Genomic DNA, 14,908 nt, shown 5'->3' with positions numbered 1-14,908 from the left:
GCCCATGTCCCACAACTACCGAGCCTGCATTCTGCAATAAGAGAAGCCGCTGCAATGAGAAACCCATGCACCACAACCAGACGGCAGCCCTCTGCTCACCAGGAGAGAAAGCCCTCGAGCAGAAATACAGACCCAGCGCAGCCAAAAATAAATTAAAAAAAAAAAAAGAACACAAATCAGATCTTAAACACACAAAACAGGGCTTTCCTAAACTGGAAAGCAAGTTTAAATGACATACTAAGAAAACAAGGAGTCCGGGGCAGTGGCTGAAGTCACGGTCTCTAGAGCCAAACCACCTGGTTCAAATCTCGGTTCTGCCTCTGACAAGCTGAGTGACTCTGGGGGTAGTCATTTAACCTCTCTGAGCTTCTATCTCCTTCTCAATAAAACAGGAAAAATAGAACTTGTAGCATCAGATAGTTTTGTGGATTACATGAGAAAACTCTAGGAATAATCAATCCAGAATTTAGCGTAGCATCCTGTACTGACCACAGTACCAGATATTAAGTATTCAATAAACGCTGAATATTACTATGACTGGAATGAATTTATGCTTTTAGCAGAGATGTGATACACGATTGCTATTGGGTATATCCAGCATGTAAACTATGAAACGCTCTTACACGGCTGCTGGGGACAAGGGACAGTATGTGTGTGTGTGTGCGTGCGTATGACACTGAAGGTGAGGACAAGAGTGATGAGACAGGTTTACTATCTTGGCGGCCGTGGTGCTTACACAAATCTGCAATAGGTGAGAAACTGACAGAGAACTAGACACACACACTGTGCCAATGCCAAGCTCTCGGTTTTGATCCTGAACTACAATTATGTAAGACCGTGGGAGGCAGCTGTGAAAGGGCAGCAGGCTCCTTTCTATGAATCTGTAATTATTTCTTTAAAAAACCCCAAAAACTCCTGTTTATATTGACTGCTAAAAATATTTTATATATTTGTTCATATCTGCTATGGTTTTTTTTTTTTTGGCCACACCACACAGAATGAGGGATTTCAGTTCCCCAACCAGGGACTGCACCCACGCCCCCTGCGGTGGAAGCGGAGTCCTAACCACTGGACCGCCAGCGAAGTCCCAAGCATTCTCGTATGTATACTTAACAGCTGTCGGCACCCTTCCCGAGGTGACTTCTCAGAAGGCAGGTGACGAGTCTGTTTGGGGACACCACGACAGACAGGCTCGTACCACGAGGGGCCGCATCCAGTCCTTGAGCAGAAGCGGGGCGTAGGAGTTTCTGAAGAAGTGGAACAAGCAGCTCTCGGAGGCCTGGACGCCCGTGTTGTCTGCTGCCCCCTTGATACAGCAGAGAACGTCTAGCTGGTTCTTCTGAGGGGACCAAAGGAGACAGAGGTCACCCTCCGGCCGCCTCACCCAGATTCCAGACTCAAAGGAAATGGGCTGCAGTCCTGATGACCACTTACCTCTTGCCGCTTAATGTCCAAGCCCAGGAGGCTTACGAAGCAGGTGATCTGCAGGAGGAAGTCGATGAGGACCGCCATGCCCGCAAAGAGAGAGAATGTGTGCACGGCTGGCATCACGGACAGGCCTCCTGCGGGGAGAGGACAGAGGTCACGTCCTGCCCGGCCAAGGGCATGCGGGCCTCACACGCACATGCATGGATGAACATGCAGCCCCAGAGCAGCCAAGCCCAGGAGGAGACCCCCACCTCCCCCCTCCCAAAGGCACTTTGTCTGCGGGTGTCACACCAGAACCACCCTGGGAGTTAAAAACGTAGATTCCAGGGACCTGATCCATCCCATTTATCAAAGCGATGGAAATTCAACCCTAATTCTACTGTTCAGAATTCTAGGGCCCCATCTCTGTAATTTAACCCTCTCTCCACGCAAATGCACGCACATCAGCCTCTAAGAACCATTAACATAGGTCATTGCTTATGGGATCTGTTGTGATTCAGTCCACACGACGGATGGTATTTCTTATCTGCTCTTATATCATCCAATCCGCCTCTAGGTTTAGTTACAATCAGACGAGGGTGCTGCCTGTAAGCATCCTCTAGGCTACTAAGACTCAGAAACTGAACACTGGCCGCCCACGGGCCACACGTGTATCATCAACCCATTCTGTGTGTGTGCTGTGTGTACGCTCAGTCTCTCAGTCGTGTCCGGCTCTTTGCAACCTCATGGACTGCAGCCCACCAGGCTCCTCTGTCTGTGGGATTCTCCAGGTAAGAATATTGGAGTGAGTTGCCATTTCCAATTCCAATATCAGAATTTTAAAACATTTTCAAAAACATAAGGAGCCAATATTTAACAATGAGAGTCACAGTGTCACCTGAGCGAGGAAAAAAAACACTAGATTCACAATGTTGCTTGAGAAGAAAACAATCTGGCAGCACTGGGCTGGCCTCTTATAAACAGGAGCCACGGGGTCCCCCCACCCCAACTCCTCCTGTCCTCACAAAGGCACTCCAACCTTAAAGCCCAGGGTCAGCTGCTGTCACCAACACATGTGCACTGGTTTTCTTATCACAGAAAGAAAGGAAGTAACTGTTTTGCACCCGAATCGATCAGAAAGAACCACAGGGCCACAGGCTCCACAGTGCACTGCTTTGCGGAAGTGGAGCAGGACGTGTGCTAATGGTGTGTGAGTCCGAAGGCCACACGTGCGCCGTCCCTCCCACGGCCCCTTGTAAGGTGTGCTGCGGCCCCTGTAGACTTTTCCATTTGCGACCCACAGACCGTGCGTCTTCCCTGGACTTACGGGGCAATCCTAGCCAGTGTCCTGTGCAGAGGACGTGGCCAGTGTCCTCTTACTTATCACCAGACATGGGGCAGGGAGGGGCATACGGGATTTCTCCACATAAAAAGATAGGAACGCTGGGTTGTGTTCCAGCTCGTGGCTCCTTGTACAGACGGAAGATTCGAGACCGCCCTCTGCTCAGTCACGAGGGTGCTTCCCTGTGAAGTGAGTGTGCCGAGGGGGAAGACTGCCCTCAGGAACAGGGGTACACACCTCGAGGGCTAATGCCTGTGACTGTGGAGTTGCTGTGGGGAGCACTCATGGCTGTGCAAGGCTAATATTTCAAATCCCAGCGCTCTCCAGTGCTGCCCAAAAGGGGAAGGGGCAGGAGCCCTAGGTATCTGAACCAACCACATCAATACCATCCTGAAACAACGTGACAGAAGATGCTTGCTAATGGTGCCCAAGTTACTGCCACCCATTCTCTTCGTGGTCCACTGTGATACTTTATAATTACAGAATACGGCTTAACCAAGGAGGAACGCAGAGGGGCATGCTGACACACCCATGCTCAGCACACCGCAGGGCTGGCCGAGTTCCAAGAGTACTTACCTAAGAAAAACGCTACCGTCTCTGCGAAGGATGAGAGGAACATGCTGGGAGCCACTTCTCCCAGGACCCGGCCCACCTGTTGGTCCAGGCTTTCCCCTTGAAGACGTTCATCTCTCTGAAAAATAAAAACAGTGAAATATGTAACATTCACATGTCTCAATTACAATGCCACCTCTTTGTTTCTTGGCTGCCTTGTGTTAGCCTGATGGTAAAGAAAAATGACTGGCAGCATCTACTTGTCGTTTATAAACCTTATACAACAAAGTGGTGAGGACCCCAAACTTCTCATGTTGATGCATTCGGGGTATTTCTGAAGCCCGGAGCCAAGGGAACAGGTGAGAGGCTAAAGGAAGGATTGAATCAGGTTATCAGGAAAATACATGCAACACAGGCTGCAAGTGGCTGAACCTTTAACTAACACTCCTAGGTGCCACTGGGCCTCCACCCATGTAACGCCTGCAGGACGAGGGACCGTCGGAGAACCAATGGAATGACGTCATCTTCTACGTCAGGGTCCTACGTTGACCTTTTGCCTTTTAACAGCACTTTTTCAAGTCCTTCCTTCTTCTACACTATGTTGAATCATTTTAATAGCTGCTGTGCCCAAAATATTTTCCACAAGTCTATTAGCACTTTTTGCACTCATGTTGCACATATTTAAAACCAAATTCTCACTTTGAATCTAGGCCACCAAGCAAAGAGAAGGGTCTTATACTTCCTGGTCTCAAAGGGTCCAGAACAAGCACGAATACGCAAGCACTCAGAGGCGTGGAAATGAAGCCTCCAAGTGTCACACTCACAGGTACTGCGTGCAGCCAGCATGCGTGCACGTGGGGCCTGGTACCTGGTCAGACGCTGTGAGGCTCTGAGACGTACCTGGTAGGTCTGGACCAGGATGAAGATGTTGTCCACCCCCACAGCCAGCACGAGGAACGGGATGACTTCTATCACAATGAGGGTGAGGGGGACCCCGATGTAGCTGAAGATGCCCAAGGAGCAGGCCACCGAGCTCAGCACGATCAGGACACCAGCGATGCCCAGGGAGATCTTTGAATCCACCTGGAGATGCCACAGACATAAATAGTCATTTACAGTGTTTTCTGTCCTGCTCCTAACAGGTCCTCACTTTCACCTCTTTACAAGCTTATTGCCCATCCAGATTTAAACATACAGTTCCCAGTTTGAGAGAAGACATGAAAAGTTGTCTAGGTCTTCCCAGGCCACATATTTTCATGACCCTGCATTCTTAAGTGGTGGCAAATTAGGAAAAAAAACAAAAGAATTAGGTGAAATAAATTTTAAGTTGAAGATAAAAATGTGGAACTAAAGAAAACAAGGGCAGGAAGCAGAAAATGTGACAAACAGTTAAAACACAGACAATTTCCAGTTAGGACTCCATGATTCCATTGCAGGGGGAATGGGTTCAACCCCTGGTCAGGGAACAAAGTTCCCAAATGCCACATGCCGAGTTGTATGGCCAAAAAATAAAAAAAGCACAGGGCAATTTAAGGCAGTTTTGAACATAATGAACTAGGATTAAATAGAGGCAAAAACATGACATCATGCTATATACTGCCATTTCTCACACACACACACATACACACACATACATATACACCCTACTTACCATAAGCCTGTGACAGCTTTTGATATGCCCCAAGGCTATGGAAATATATAAAAACATGATGCCATAGCTGATCAGAACAGTGAAGACGTCACTGTTACTTTCACGGTTTAGTTCATCTTCAATGCTTCGTTCAGCCTTAAAAGAAATGGTCAGATTTGGATTCTCATAGTTTTTCACAAAATTTATGAACCTAAAAGGGTAAGCAAAATTTTATACTGTTAGTTAAAACTGAGTGACAGCTAAGTGAGGAACTTCTTCCTAACTTTTAAGACACAAAAGCCACATTTAACCCTTCTCCCTCATTAGGACTTTATATCCTAGCCAGATTACAAAGTTCCATGCTGAGTTTTCTATCATTTAAAACAAGTTGGGACCAAGTTTAAAAACTGCTTCATAGTCTCATTTCATTTTTTACTAAAAATGATTTCTAAGTGCAGTGTATTATAATATAGATATATGCTCATGGAACAAAAATTTTAAAAATTGATCTCAGAGTCAATGCAATCCCTATCAGTATCCTAGCTGACTTCTTTATAGAAAGACAAATGGACTCTAAAATTCTCATGGAATTGCAAGGGGCCTAGAACAGCCAAAATGTTTTTCAAGAAGAACAAAACAGGAGAATTCATGCTCCATAATTTCAAACTTACTGCAAACCAACAGTAATCAAGACAGTGTTGTTACCAGCATAAGGACAGGCATACAGAACAAAGGATCAGAACCAAGTCCAGAAATACGCCAAGTATCTTCACGTAATTTTCAATAAAGGTGGCAAAACTATCAACAGGGGAAAGAATAATCTTTTCAACAAATGGTGTGGGACAACTGGACAGCCATATGCAAATGAATGCAGTTGAGCCCTTACCTCGTATCATATACAAAGAACTCAATGGATCAAAGAACTAAACATAAGAGCTAAAACCATGTAACTGTCAGATGAATACATAGGTGTAAACTTCCAGGTCCCTGGGTTAGGCAATGGTTTCTTAGCTATGACACCAAAAGTATGAGTAACAAAAAAGAAGACAGATGAATTGGACTTTATCAAAATTAAAAACGTTTATATTTCAGAAGACACCATTAAGAAAGCAAAAACACAGACCAGAGAAAAGGAGAAGATATTTGGAAGTCATAGATCTGATAAAGGATTTACAGAATATATAAGAATTCTTCTAATTCGATAATAGAAACATAAACAATCCAGTCAAAAAATGGACAAAGGCAATGAATAAACATTTCTCCAAGAAAGTTAATACAAATGGGCAATCAGTGCATGAAGAGGTATTCAAATTCATTAGTCACCAGGGAAATGCAAATCAAAACAGCAAGGAGGGAATTCCCTGGCGGTCCGTGCTGAGGACTTTGTGCTTTCACAGCCAGGCCCAGGTTCAAGCCCTGGTTGGGGAACAAAGATCCCATAAGCTGCACAGCGTGGACAAAAAAAAAAAAAAAGCTGCAATGAGATATCAGTTCCTACCCACTGGGATAGCCAGAATTAAAAAAGTCAAATAACAACAAGTGCTGGCGAGGGGTGAAAATGAAAATGCTCCCCACACGCTGGCGGGAATGTAGAATGGTGTGGTCATTTGGTTTTTTGGCTGCACTGCAAGGAATGGGGCATCTTAGTTCCCTAACCCGTGGGAGGGCAGTCTAAACCACTGGACCACAAGGGAAGACCCATAGGGGCAGTCCGTTTGGAAAAAAGAGTCTGGCAGCTCCTCAGGGTTACCATATGACCGAGCAAGTCTACTCCTAAGTGTATACCAACCAACCAAGAGAGAGGAAAACACGTTCACACAAACAGAAATGGAGGCATGTTCACACAAAATTTGCATGTGAATGCTTATAGCATTGTTCCTAATGGCCAAAGGTGGCAGTAAAGAATCTGCCTGCAATGCAGTGAGACCCAGGTTCGATCCCTGGGTCAGGAAGATCCCCTAGAGAAGGGAATGGCTACCCAACCCATTGGAGAATTGGAGAAATGACCTGGAGGATCCCGGAGGATCTCCTCCGACAGAGGAGCCTGGCAGGCTGAAGTCCATGGGGTCACAAAGATCAGACATGACTGAGCAAGTTTCCGAGAAACAACGCACATGTTCATCAGCTGATGAGTGGATAAACAAAATGTGGTCTATCCATAGGATGGAATGATCTTCTGCCATAAAGAAGAATGAAGTGTTGACACATGCGGCAACTTGAATGAACCTTAAAAACATTATTCTAAGTGAACAAAGCCAGACAGGAAAGCCCTCGTATGTAATTCCATCCATATAAACGTCTGGAACAGGAAAATTGATGGAGACAGAAAGTAGACTGAGGGTTATGTGGGGCTGGGTGTTAGGAGGGAGACTGCTGCAGGAGATGGGGTTTCTGTCTGTGGTAAAGAAAATGCTCTAAAATTGACCATGGTGATGTCTGCACACACCGGTGAAAATACTAAAAGCTACTGAACTGTACACTTCAAATGGGTAGATTGTATGGTATACGAATATCCCAACAAAGTTATCCAGTGTCCCATTCTCCTGGGCCCCCCTCCCACTTCTTCAGAGGTTACATCACAGCTAATCGGTTCCTGGGTCACTTACTTGACATCCTTTCTAGGCGTGAACAGCAGGCATGATATACATTTGCCCAAACATGCTGATCACAGTTTTTATTTAATAATTCTTGAACCATTTATTCATATTTACTTCACTATTTTTAATGATGGCATAACATTCTACTGTACTTCTTATTGATACACACTTAGCTTGCTCCCAGGTTTTAGCTGTTAGAAAATAACTAAGGGAGCATTTCTGCGTAGATACCTGTGCGTTCCTGTTGCAGGACTATGTATTTAAAGAATGTTTACAAGCAAATTAATTTATGTATTTTTCACAGTATCACTAGAACCAAGTGAAAAAAATGGCATGACTTAGATCTGATGTTGGTTAATTCAGCTGAACGTCATATAAATGACATTAGTGTCATCAATGGACGCTAGCGTCCACCTTCCTTTGAGAAGAGCAGCTGGTTTACCAACCCTGTGAGCAACTCACTCTCTTTCCCAGGCCTGGGCCCTCTGGAGCTTCTCTGTATCGTTATAGTAATTATTGACAGGAAATGTAATCACAAGGGCTGTGGCGTTATTGTAGTTTTGATCTAGAAAGGAAAAAGGTGACATCAAAAAGCAGATTACAAGCATGCAGAAAACCAGATCAATACGAGGAGGGGGAGAAAAATCACAAGCTGGCTAGGTGCCTGGTTTCTCATGGGTCTGAAGCTTAAACAAGCCTGAGCTCGTGGAACAAAATGGGAGGTCACTTGACCTGGCGCTTGTGTAGTTCAGCTAGGGAGAAAAGGGGACTCTCGAGCAAATGTAGATGCAGTTGTCATTCTATCATGACTACCCAGCACATGCTGGGTGACGATTTCAAACAAAGCGGAAAGGTGTTCGGGGAAAAGTCTCTCCTCCCTCTGTCCCCATCTGTGTCTTAGCTCTCCTCACACCGTGGCGGCTGCGGCCCCTTCCAGCCACAGACCACGTGCACAAGCACAACCTTCCCCTTTCCTTCTTGTTCACACAAATAGTAACACACCCTTCTGCAAACGCTGCCTTTAAATTTACATCCTGAGAATGCTGCTTTAATAGACGCAACACTTCCTTATTCTTGTTTCTGCTTATGATGTTTTCTAGTACAGTTTAACTCCATCTCCAGCTGATGGATATCTTTGCAAGTTCTTCTTTTTTTTTTTTTTGGTATTATAAGTAGAATTACTACAAAAATTAACCTGATATTTCTAACACATAAAATCCGTATTTGTAGGATCAAATCTTACAAGCACTCAGAATTCAGAAAAAAAAATGTGCATTATTAATTTGGATGGATCTCCCAAACTGCCCTCCAAAGATGCCATCCTGTTTTTCATTTCTTTATTCAACAAAGTATTTGCTGAGACCTACTGTGTGCCAGTGTTATCTTAGGGACTGTGGATACATTAATGAGCAACAGAAATTAAAAATCTCAACCTTCCTAGAGCTTATATTCTAGAACCATTTACACTCCCACCAAAATGCAGTTTGCCCACGGCAGGGTTTCACACACACAGGGTTTTGTCAAATTCTCAGATCTTTGCTTTACCATCTGAGCCACCATGGAAGCCCATCAGGCTGTAAAGACTCTGTCTGCAATGCAAGAAACCGGGGTTTGATCCCTGAGTTGGGAAGATCCCCTGGAGGAGAAAATGGCAACCTACTCCAGTATTTTTGCCTGGGAAATCCCACTGACAGAGGAGCCTGGTAGGCTACAGTCCATGGGGTTTCAAAGAGTCAGACACCACTGAGTGACTAATGCTTTCACTTTAGATCTTTGCTAATCTGTCTGTTACGTGAAAGACTGAAGTGAGAGATATTTCACTAGCTTGAAGTAAGGTTCAGCATTTTCTCCATATAATTAAAAGCCTTTTGTACGTCTTCTCTTATTAACACGAACACGGCTCTGCCCACTTCTTTTGGGGGGCTGACCTTGTCTTTTTTCCTCAAGAGCTCTCTATGTATTAAGGAAACACTGCTACATATACTAACTTTTTTCCTGCTCCAGTTGGCCATTTGTTCAGTTTCTTAAAACTTTATGTTTGTTCTCTACACAGGAACTTTAAATTCTCACACAGCCAAACTCATCAGGGTTTCCTTTTGTGGCTTTGCATTGTGTGTCCTGCTTAGAAATGCCTTCTCCATCTAAAAATTACTTTATAGCTCGCAATCTCTCCCTTCCCACCAGATGAGAAGAACATCTGGCCTCTTCAATGGGCTGGAGAAAAACCTGTTGAGCTGCTTATAATTAGGCTTCAGAAGCCAAAGCTGCCACGTGAGTTATTACCCCATCTACCTGGAATAATCTGAGCAAAGCCCCACTGCTCCTCCCACTGGAAGTGTCTGACTCCTTAACCAACTGGTTTAGAAGGAAAAGAAAAAAAATCTGTTTTCTTTCCCCCTATCTTTCACATGTCTCTCCTCCATTACTGAAGTTTTTAACCCGAGGTCCATGGGCTTGTTGGAGGCTCTCTTGATGAGTTTCAAGGGTCTCATGAACTTGAGGCTGAGCAACATATTATGTGGATGTTAACAGTGACACTGTGCTGGGAAAATGTCCTTAGCTGTTGACAGCTTCCCAGAAAGTAACCTAAAAATGGCTAAAACCACTTCCTCCATATGCACAATAAAACCTAAAGCCAAAGGAAATATGGTATTTGGGATGCAATATATTGGGTAGTTAATGAGTGTTTGATGAAATCCTCATAATTACCACCTGAGTGTTAATGACAGAACCAAGATTGCTTTACCCAGTAAGAAGAGTAAAAGCTTCTCTCACTTACCATCGTAGCCTCCAAGCACAAGCCACGGGAACACTGGGCCACCAAACGTCCCCAGGCAAGGATCGTGGAGCAAACTGGTGTCATTCAGGGAGGCAGGGGCCCTGCCAGGAATTCAGAGAGCACCTTCCAGTTAGAACAACCGCAACACATCACAGAGACCCCGATGCTTACACAACAGTCACGAGGCTGATTAAGAACACGGGCCTGAGGTCCCCTTGGGTGAACGACACAGTTCAGTATTTGCTTTTGGGAACTCAGAGTTGCTGAGAGAGAGGCAGGCAAATACAGTGAGGTGTGGCTGACATCAGCTGGTGCACAGAGGAGGGGAGCTGCCAATACGTGGTGAAAGCTGTCACTATAAAGAGAACTTTATGTACAGATCCAGTCTCTAAGGAGGAGGGAGAATTCACCTGCACAGGAGGAGGTGAAGGCTTCCAGGCACCATACAAGCAGGAAGAGGAAAGGGGAAAGAGGAATGAGGAAAGAAGAGAACAGACAGTGGCCTGAGGGACCACAGGAAGTCCTGGGTCTGTGCGTGGGGTACCCATGATGAGGGCCTCCCAAGGAGGGGGTGGGGCTGGGAAGGAAGAAGGAAGCAATGGAAGGAGGGGGTAAGCATCTTGACCGTGGTTGGGGTTTATATTCTGTCGGCACCTGGGAGCAATCAAAGGAAAGGGAGATCAAGAACTGTTTGGCAAACATAACTCGGTAGCAAAACAGACGGAGGTCTGGAGACCGGGCAGGGATGCCAGCAGCACAGGGCAGACAGACAGACAACCAGTGAGAAGGATCCAGAGACCAGGCAGGGACACGGGCAGTGCAGGGCCGACAGACAGACAACCAGCGTTTCAGGAGAGATGTCAGCTGGACTCTGGGCACACATGAAGGTCCTCATATATAATCTGAACCACCGTCCTTCAGTGCCTGGGGATGGACTCGAGCCACGGAAGGTCAGGTCAATGCTTGGGGCAAACAGGCTACAGGGCTGCAGTCAGAAGCTGGGTCCTGTCCACCCACACACGTGGGGCTATGCCACCACATCGCGGGCTTGAGAGCTCTTCGCTCTCAAGTTAACATCCACAGAGTCATGTGAGGAAGAGTCCGGGGAGCCCATAAGTGGTAGGTGTTGATGCCTTTACGTGTTGCTGGGGTATTAACCAGGGAACACAGGAGGCCTGTGAGTGGTCCTGGGCCGGCTCCTGCAGGGCCTCCCTCCAGGGTACAAGCCCAGAGAAAGCTGGAGGGTGAAGTAACTCAAAGCTGGAGATGCACAGGCATGACCACAGACCACATAGAGCCCGCCTCGCAGGAGAGGGGGTGCTCCCAGCAGTGTTTCCAGACCTGGACGAACCATGCTCCCCTCGGATGATACACCCCCATCTTGTGCGTCTCCCCCGCTGCCAAACTTCTGTTTTATTTTGTAAAACACAAAGTAAATAATTTTTTTCTTTAATATTAAAGTTATATAATGCAAAACCTTTTTTTTTTTTTTCCTAACTGCCCCTGGCTGCCCTGTACTACCTGCCCTTCAGAGAATGCTCGTTTGGGGCTACACGGGCTACACTTATTGCTTCAAGGGCTCATGTTTATAGAGGTTACCTCCTGAAGACAATAAACATAGCACAAACACTTCAGTCAGCCACACTCCAGTAACAAAAACAGACGGAACCTCAGGTCACTGAACTGGGCCAGAAGTCAGAGCACTTGGCTGTGGAGACGTGGTTAATTGAGCAGCACGTTCAAAGGTGATGGGGAGCAATTTCTCTGCTTCTGTAACGAACGAACAGCCACAGTGGTTGTCTAAATGGCTGGACCAGGTCAGGTCAAGTGACAGGGTGTCCAGGGAGGGCAGAGAAGCGAGCTGCTCCTGCTGCCACAGAGCAGGCCTAAAGGTCGCCTCACAGGTCACCTCATGCGGCTCCTCTGTGACTAACTCAAACCACACGCTGGCCTGTGCAGCCAGACAAGCCTCCGACGCGAAGCCACCTCAGTGTTCTCCCACCTAAACTGAACGCCAGTCCGGCCCCCACCCCTCGAGGGGACGCCGCACGTTTTGAAAAGTCAGTGTTGTGGAATCAATTTATATTGAAAGATAAGAGAAGGCATTAGAGGTTTCTGTCTTTGCACCAAGAAACCAGCTCAGAAATGCTTGGGGTGGTGTGGCAGATGCAACTAGGTGTAATCCAGCTGGGAGGGAGTTAGGGGCTGGGAGGTACCTCGATGGCACATGGTGAACACTCTACCCCAGGGCCTTTGCACCTGCTGTCCATCTACTTGGAAAGCTTTTCCCCGACTCTCAGAGGCTCCCTCTGTTCCCCTCTGCTGGGCAGGCTCTACTGCACTTGGAGTGGCACCTCCCATGCAAACCTACCCTCACCCGGTTTCCTTCCCCCATGGCATCGCCTGGACCTGGCGCTGCCCTGACCTGGCATCAGGCCGAATATCTACCGTTCACCGGCTGTCTCCCTCCATCAGAACAAAGGCTTCACAGTGAGAGTCCCGCTGTTTGCTCCCTCCCGGGGCTCTAGCACCTACAGCAGTGTGTGACCACGGCAGGTGTCACCTGCAGGAGGGACGGAGGAAGGACCGCCCCCGCCACGTACCGGGCACAGTAGAGGAAGTGCGTGTGGTAATCCGCGTACACGAAGAAGTCATCCCCGACTTGGTGGTCCAGCACGGAGTGGCTGTTCTGGAAGTAGTTCAGCATGCTCAGGATGGTGCAGTTCTGGTTGTACGGTGAGAGGGGTGCCACGCAGATGTCTCGCAGGGTCACAGTCTCGTTGTTGTAAGAAGCAGTGATGCTCTCGATGGCGGTTTGTAAGTCAAGGACCTGAAAGAGGATTTTTTAAAATAAACAAACCCAGAAATACATCGATTTTCCCTCAGATGCTGATTAACTCTTACTGCTCTTGGGGGGGGGGGGGGAAGGTTAAAAGATAAACAGTCTTTGGGGAAAATCCTTCCTGAAACAGGGGAGAAGACTAAGATAAATGAGGATGAAAATTTTTTTTAATTTACTATAATTTTGCTGAGGATCAGCAAACGGGGGCACTCAGAGAGAGGGGGATGGGACACCACAACAGGCCACATCCCAGCGCAGGACACACCAACATGTGCCCTCCCACCTGGAGAAACAGTGACCGCCAAGGGGAGCCTGGGTCATCTGCTGGGTCTTCCTGACAGGCCCTCCCACCCCCAACAAACACCACCTTGCTCCATACTATGCTTATTTACATATATTCTCATATTTTCTAGTAGAGAATACAAATACACTCCAGGGGGTAAATGACAACATGTGCATCTTTTGCAACAAGCTGGGAGAAAGCAACGGTCACTGGGTGCAAAAAAGATTCTATTATACTCTTGGGAACATGCTGATGTTTTCTCAAGCTATCAGACATTCCGTAGGGCAAGAGCAATGTTGAAAGGAAGAAGTATGCAACTGTACAACTGTTCATTAAGAAACAAGAGGGAGGCAGCTGATTTACAGACAACTCTCCAGGGCAAGTGCGGGAAGGGAGGATGGGCACATTTAAAGGACTCTGTAGGACCATGGGGTGGATCTTATTCCAAACGCAGGCCAGGGGCCCACATTCAGGCAGTGACAAGGTCACTCCTGTGGTGGTGGGGGCGGTCTGCAGTGATCCAGCAGCCCCTCCGAGATCTCCAGGACAACACGAGAGGCTTTATCCCTTTGGGTCCTGGTGTATTACTTTTCAATTACTAGTGGAAAAAAAATTAGTAAGTTCCTAAGGTGAATATATTAATAAATACATTCTGTTTTAATAGAGAAATGCTCTTCTCAATGTCAAGCAAGACCTACTGTATGAAATAAACACAAAAGCGGCCTACAGCAGATTTTTCATTAAGTTCAACACTGATCACTTTTTTGAAAGTAAGTGAAAAGTGTCTTATCATTAAGGTTTACTAGATAAACCATCACACTCAGCCTGAAACCCATATCAAGTGAACTGGTCGAAAGCTGGCCCGGTGTTAGGTCCCCCGGAAGTGGTTTCTGCCAAGAGCCGATTACCTGGTGCAGAATGTCTATGGCGAGGGGAGGCCCAAAGGGTACGTCGGCTCCCGAGGGGTAGGGCTCGTATGTGTGCGGCAGCGTGTGGGGGGCCCGGATGATGAGCTGCTCGGTGCGGAAGAAGGGCCCAAAGTGCGTGTCGAAGTATTCCTTCTCCCGGCGTGCCTGGCTGCCGGGGGCCGACCAGAGGTCCACCGGGTCGGTTGTGACCTGGATGAACACCAGGCCCGAGGAACAGGCAGCGATGAAGGCCACGGAGAAGAACACGACACAGCCGGGGTGCCTCACGCAGAAGGAGCCCCACCGTTCGAAGAGCCGCCGCAGATGGGCCTCAAAGGCAGCGCCCAGAGGGTCACAGCAGGTCGGTCCCCCTGGAAGAGCAGGAGAGGAAAGGAGGGTGAAGGTTAAGAGCCAAGCTGTTCCTGAAAGTCGGAACAGGGAGAGTGTTAACTACCACTGCATGTGGCGGGACACCCAGGGACGTGCATGAGACCATCCCCCACCCCGCCCAGCTACCTGTCTGCTGGAGGCCCCGCTCACCTGCCCACCATGACCACCAGCCCCCCGA

The 14,908-nt window shown here is 47.3% G+C and overlaps 1 protein-coding gene across 1 annotated transcript in view; it reads right to left on the bottom strand.

Moving 5' to 3' along the window:
- Positions 1-14,908, bottom strand: part of NPC1 (NPC intracellular cholesterol transporter 1) — a 43,189-nt gene that overhangs the window by 8,379 nt on the left and 19,902 nt on the right. The window contains exons 8-16 of the mRNA XM_061131014.1: positions 14,341-14,711; positions 12,911-13,137; positions 10,308-10,408; positions 7,991-8,093; positions 4,953-5,142; positions 4,202-4,384; positions 3,326-3,440; positions 1,435-1,562; positions 1,199-1,339 (exon numbers count right to left, since the gene is read on the bottom strand). Of these exons, the coding sequence (XP_060986997.1) occupies positions 1,199-1,339; positions 1,435-1,562; positions 3,326-3,440; positions 4,202-4,384; positions 4,953-5,142; positions 7,991-8,093; positions 10,308-10,408; positions 12,911-13,137; positions 14,341-14,711 (1,559 nt within the window). The remainder of the gene's footprint in view (positions 1-1,198; positions 1,340-1,434; positions 1,563-3,325; positions 3,441-4,201; positions 4,385-4,952; positions 5,143-7,990; positions 8,094-10,307; positions 10,409-12,910; positions 13,138-14,340; positions 14,712-14,908) is intronic.

The sequence above is a fragment of the Dama dama genome, chromosome 27, assembly GCF_033118175.1.
Source record: "Dama dama isolate Ldn47 chromosome 27, ASM3311817v1, whole genome shotgun sequence".
NCBI lineage: Eukaryota > Metazoa > Chordata > Mammalia > Artiodactyla > Cervidae > Dama > Dama dama.
Note: the sequence above shows the minus strand (reverse complement) of the source record. Positions and strands in the feature narration are given on the sequence as shown.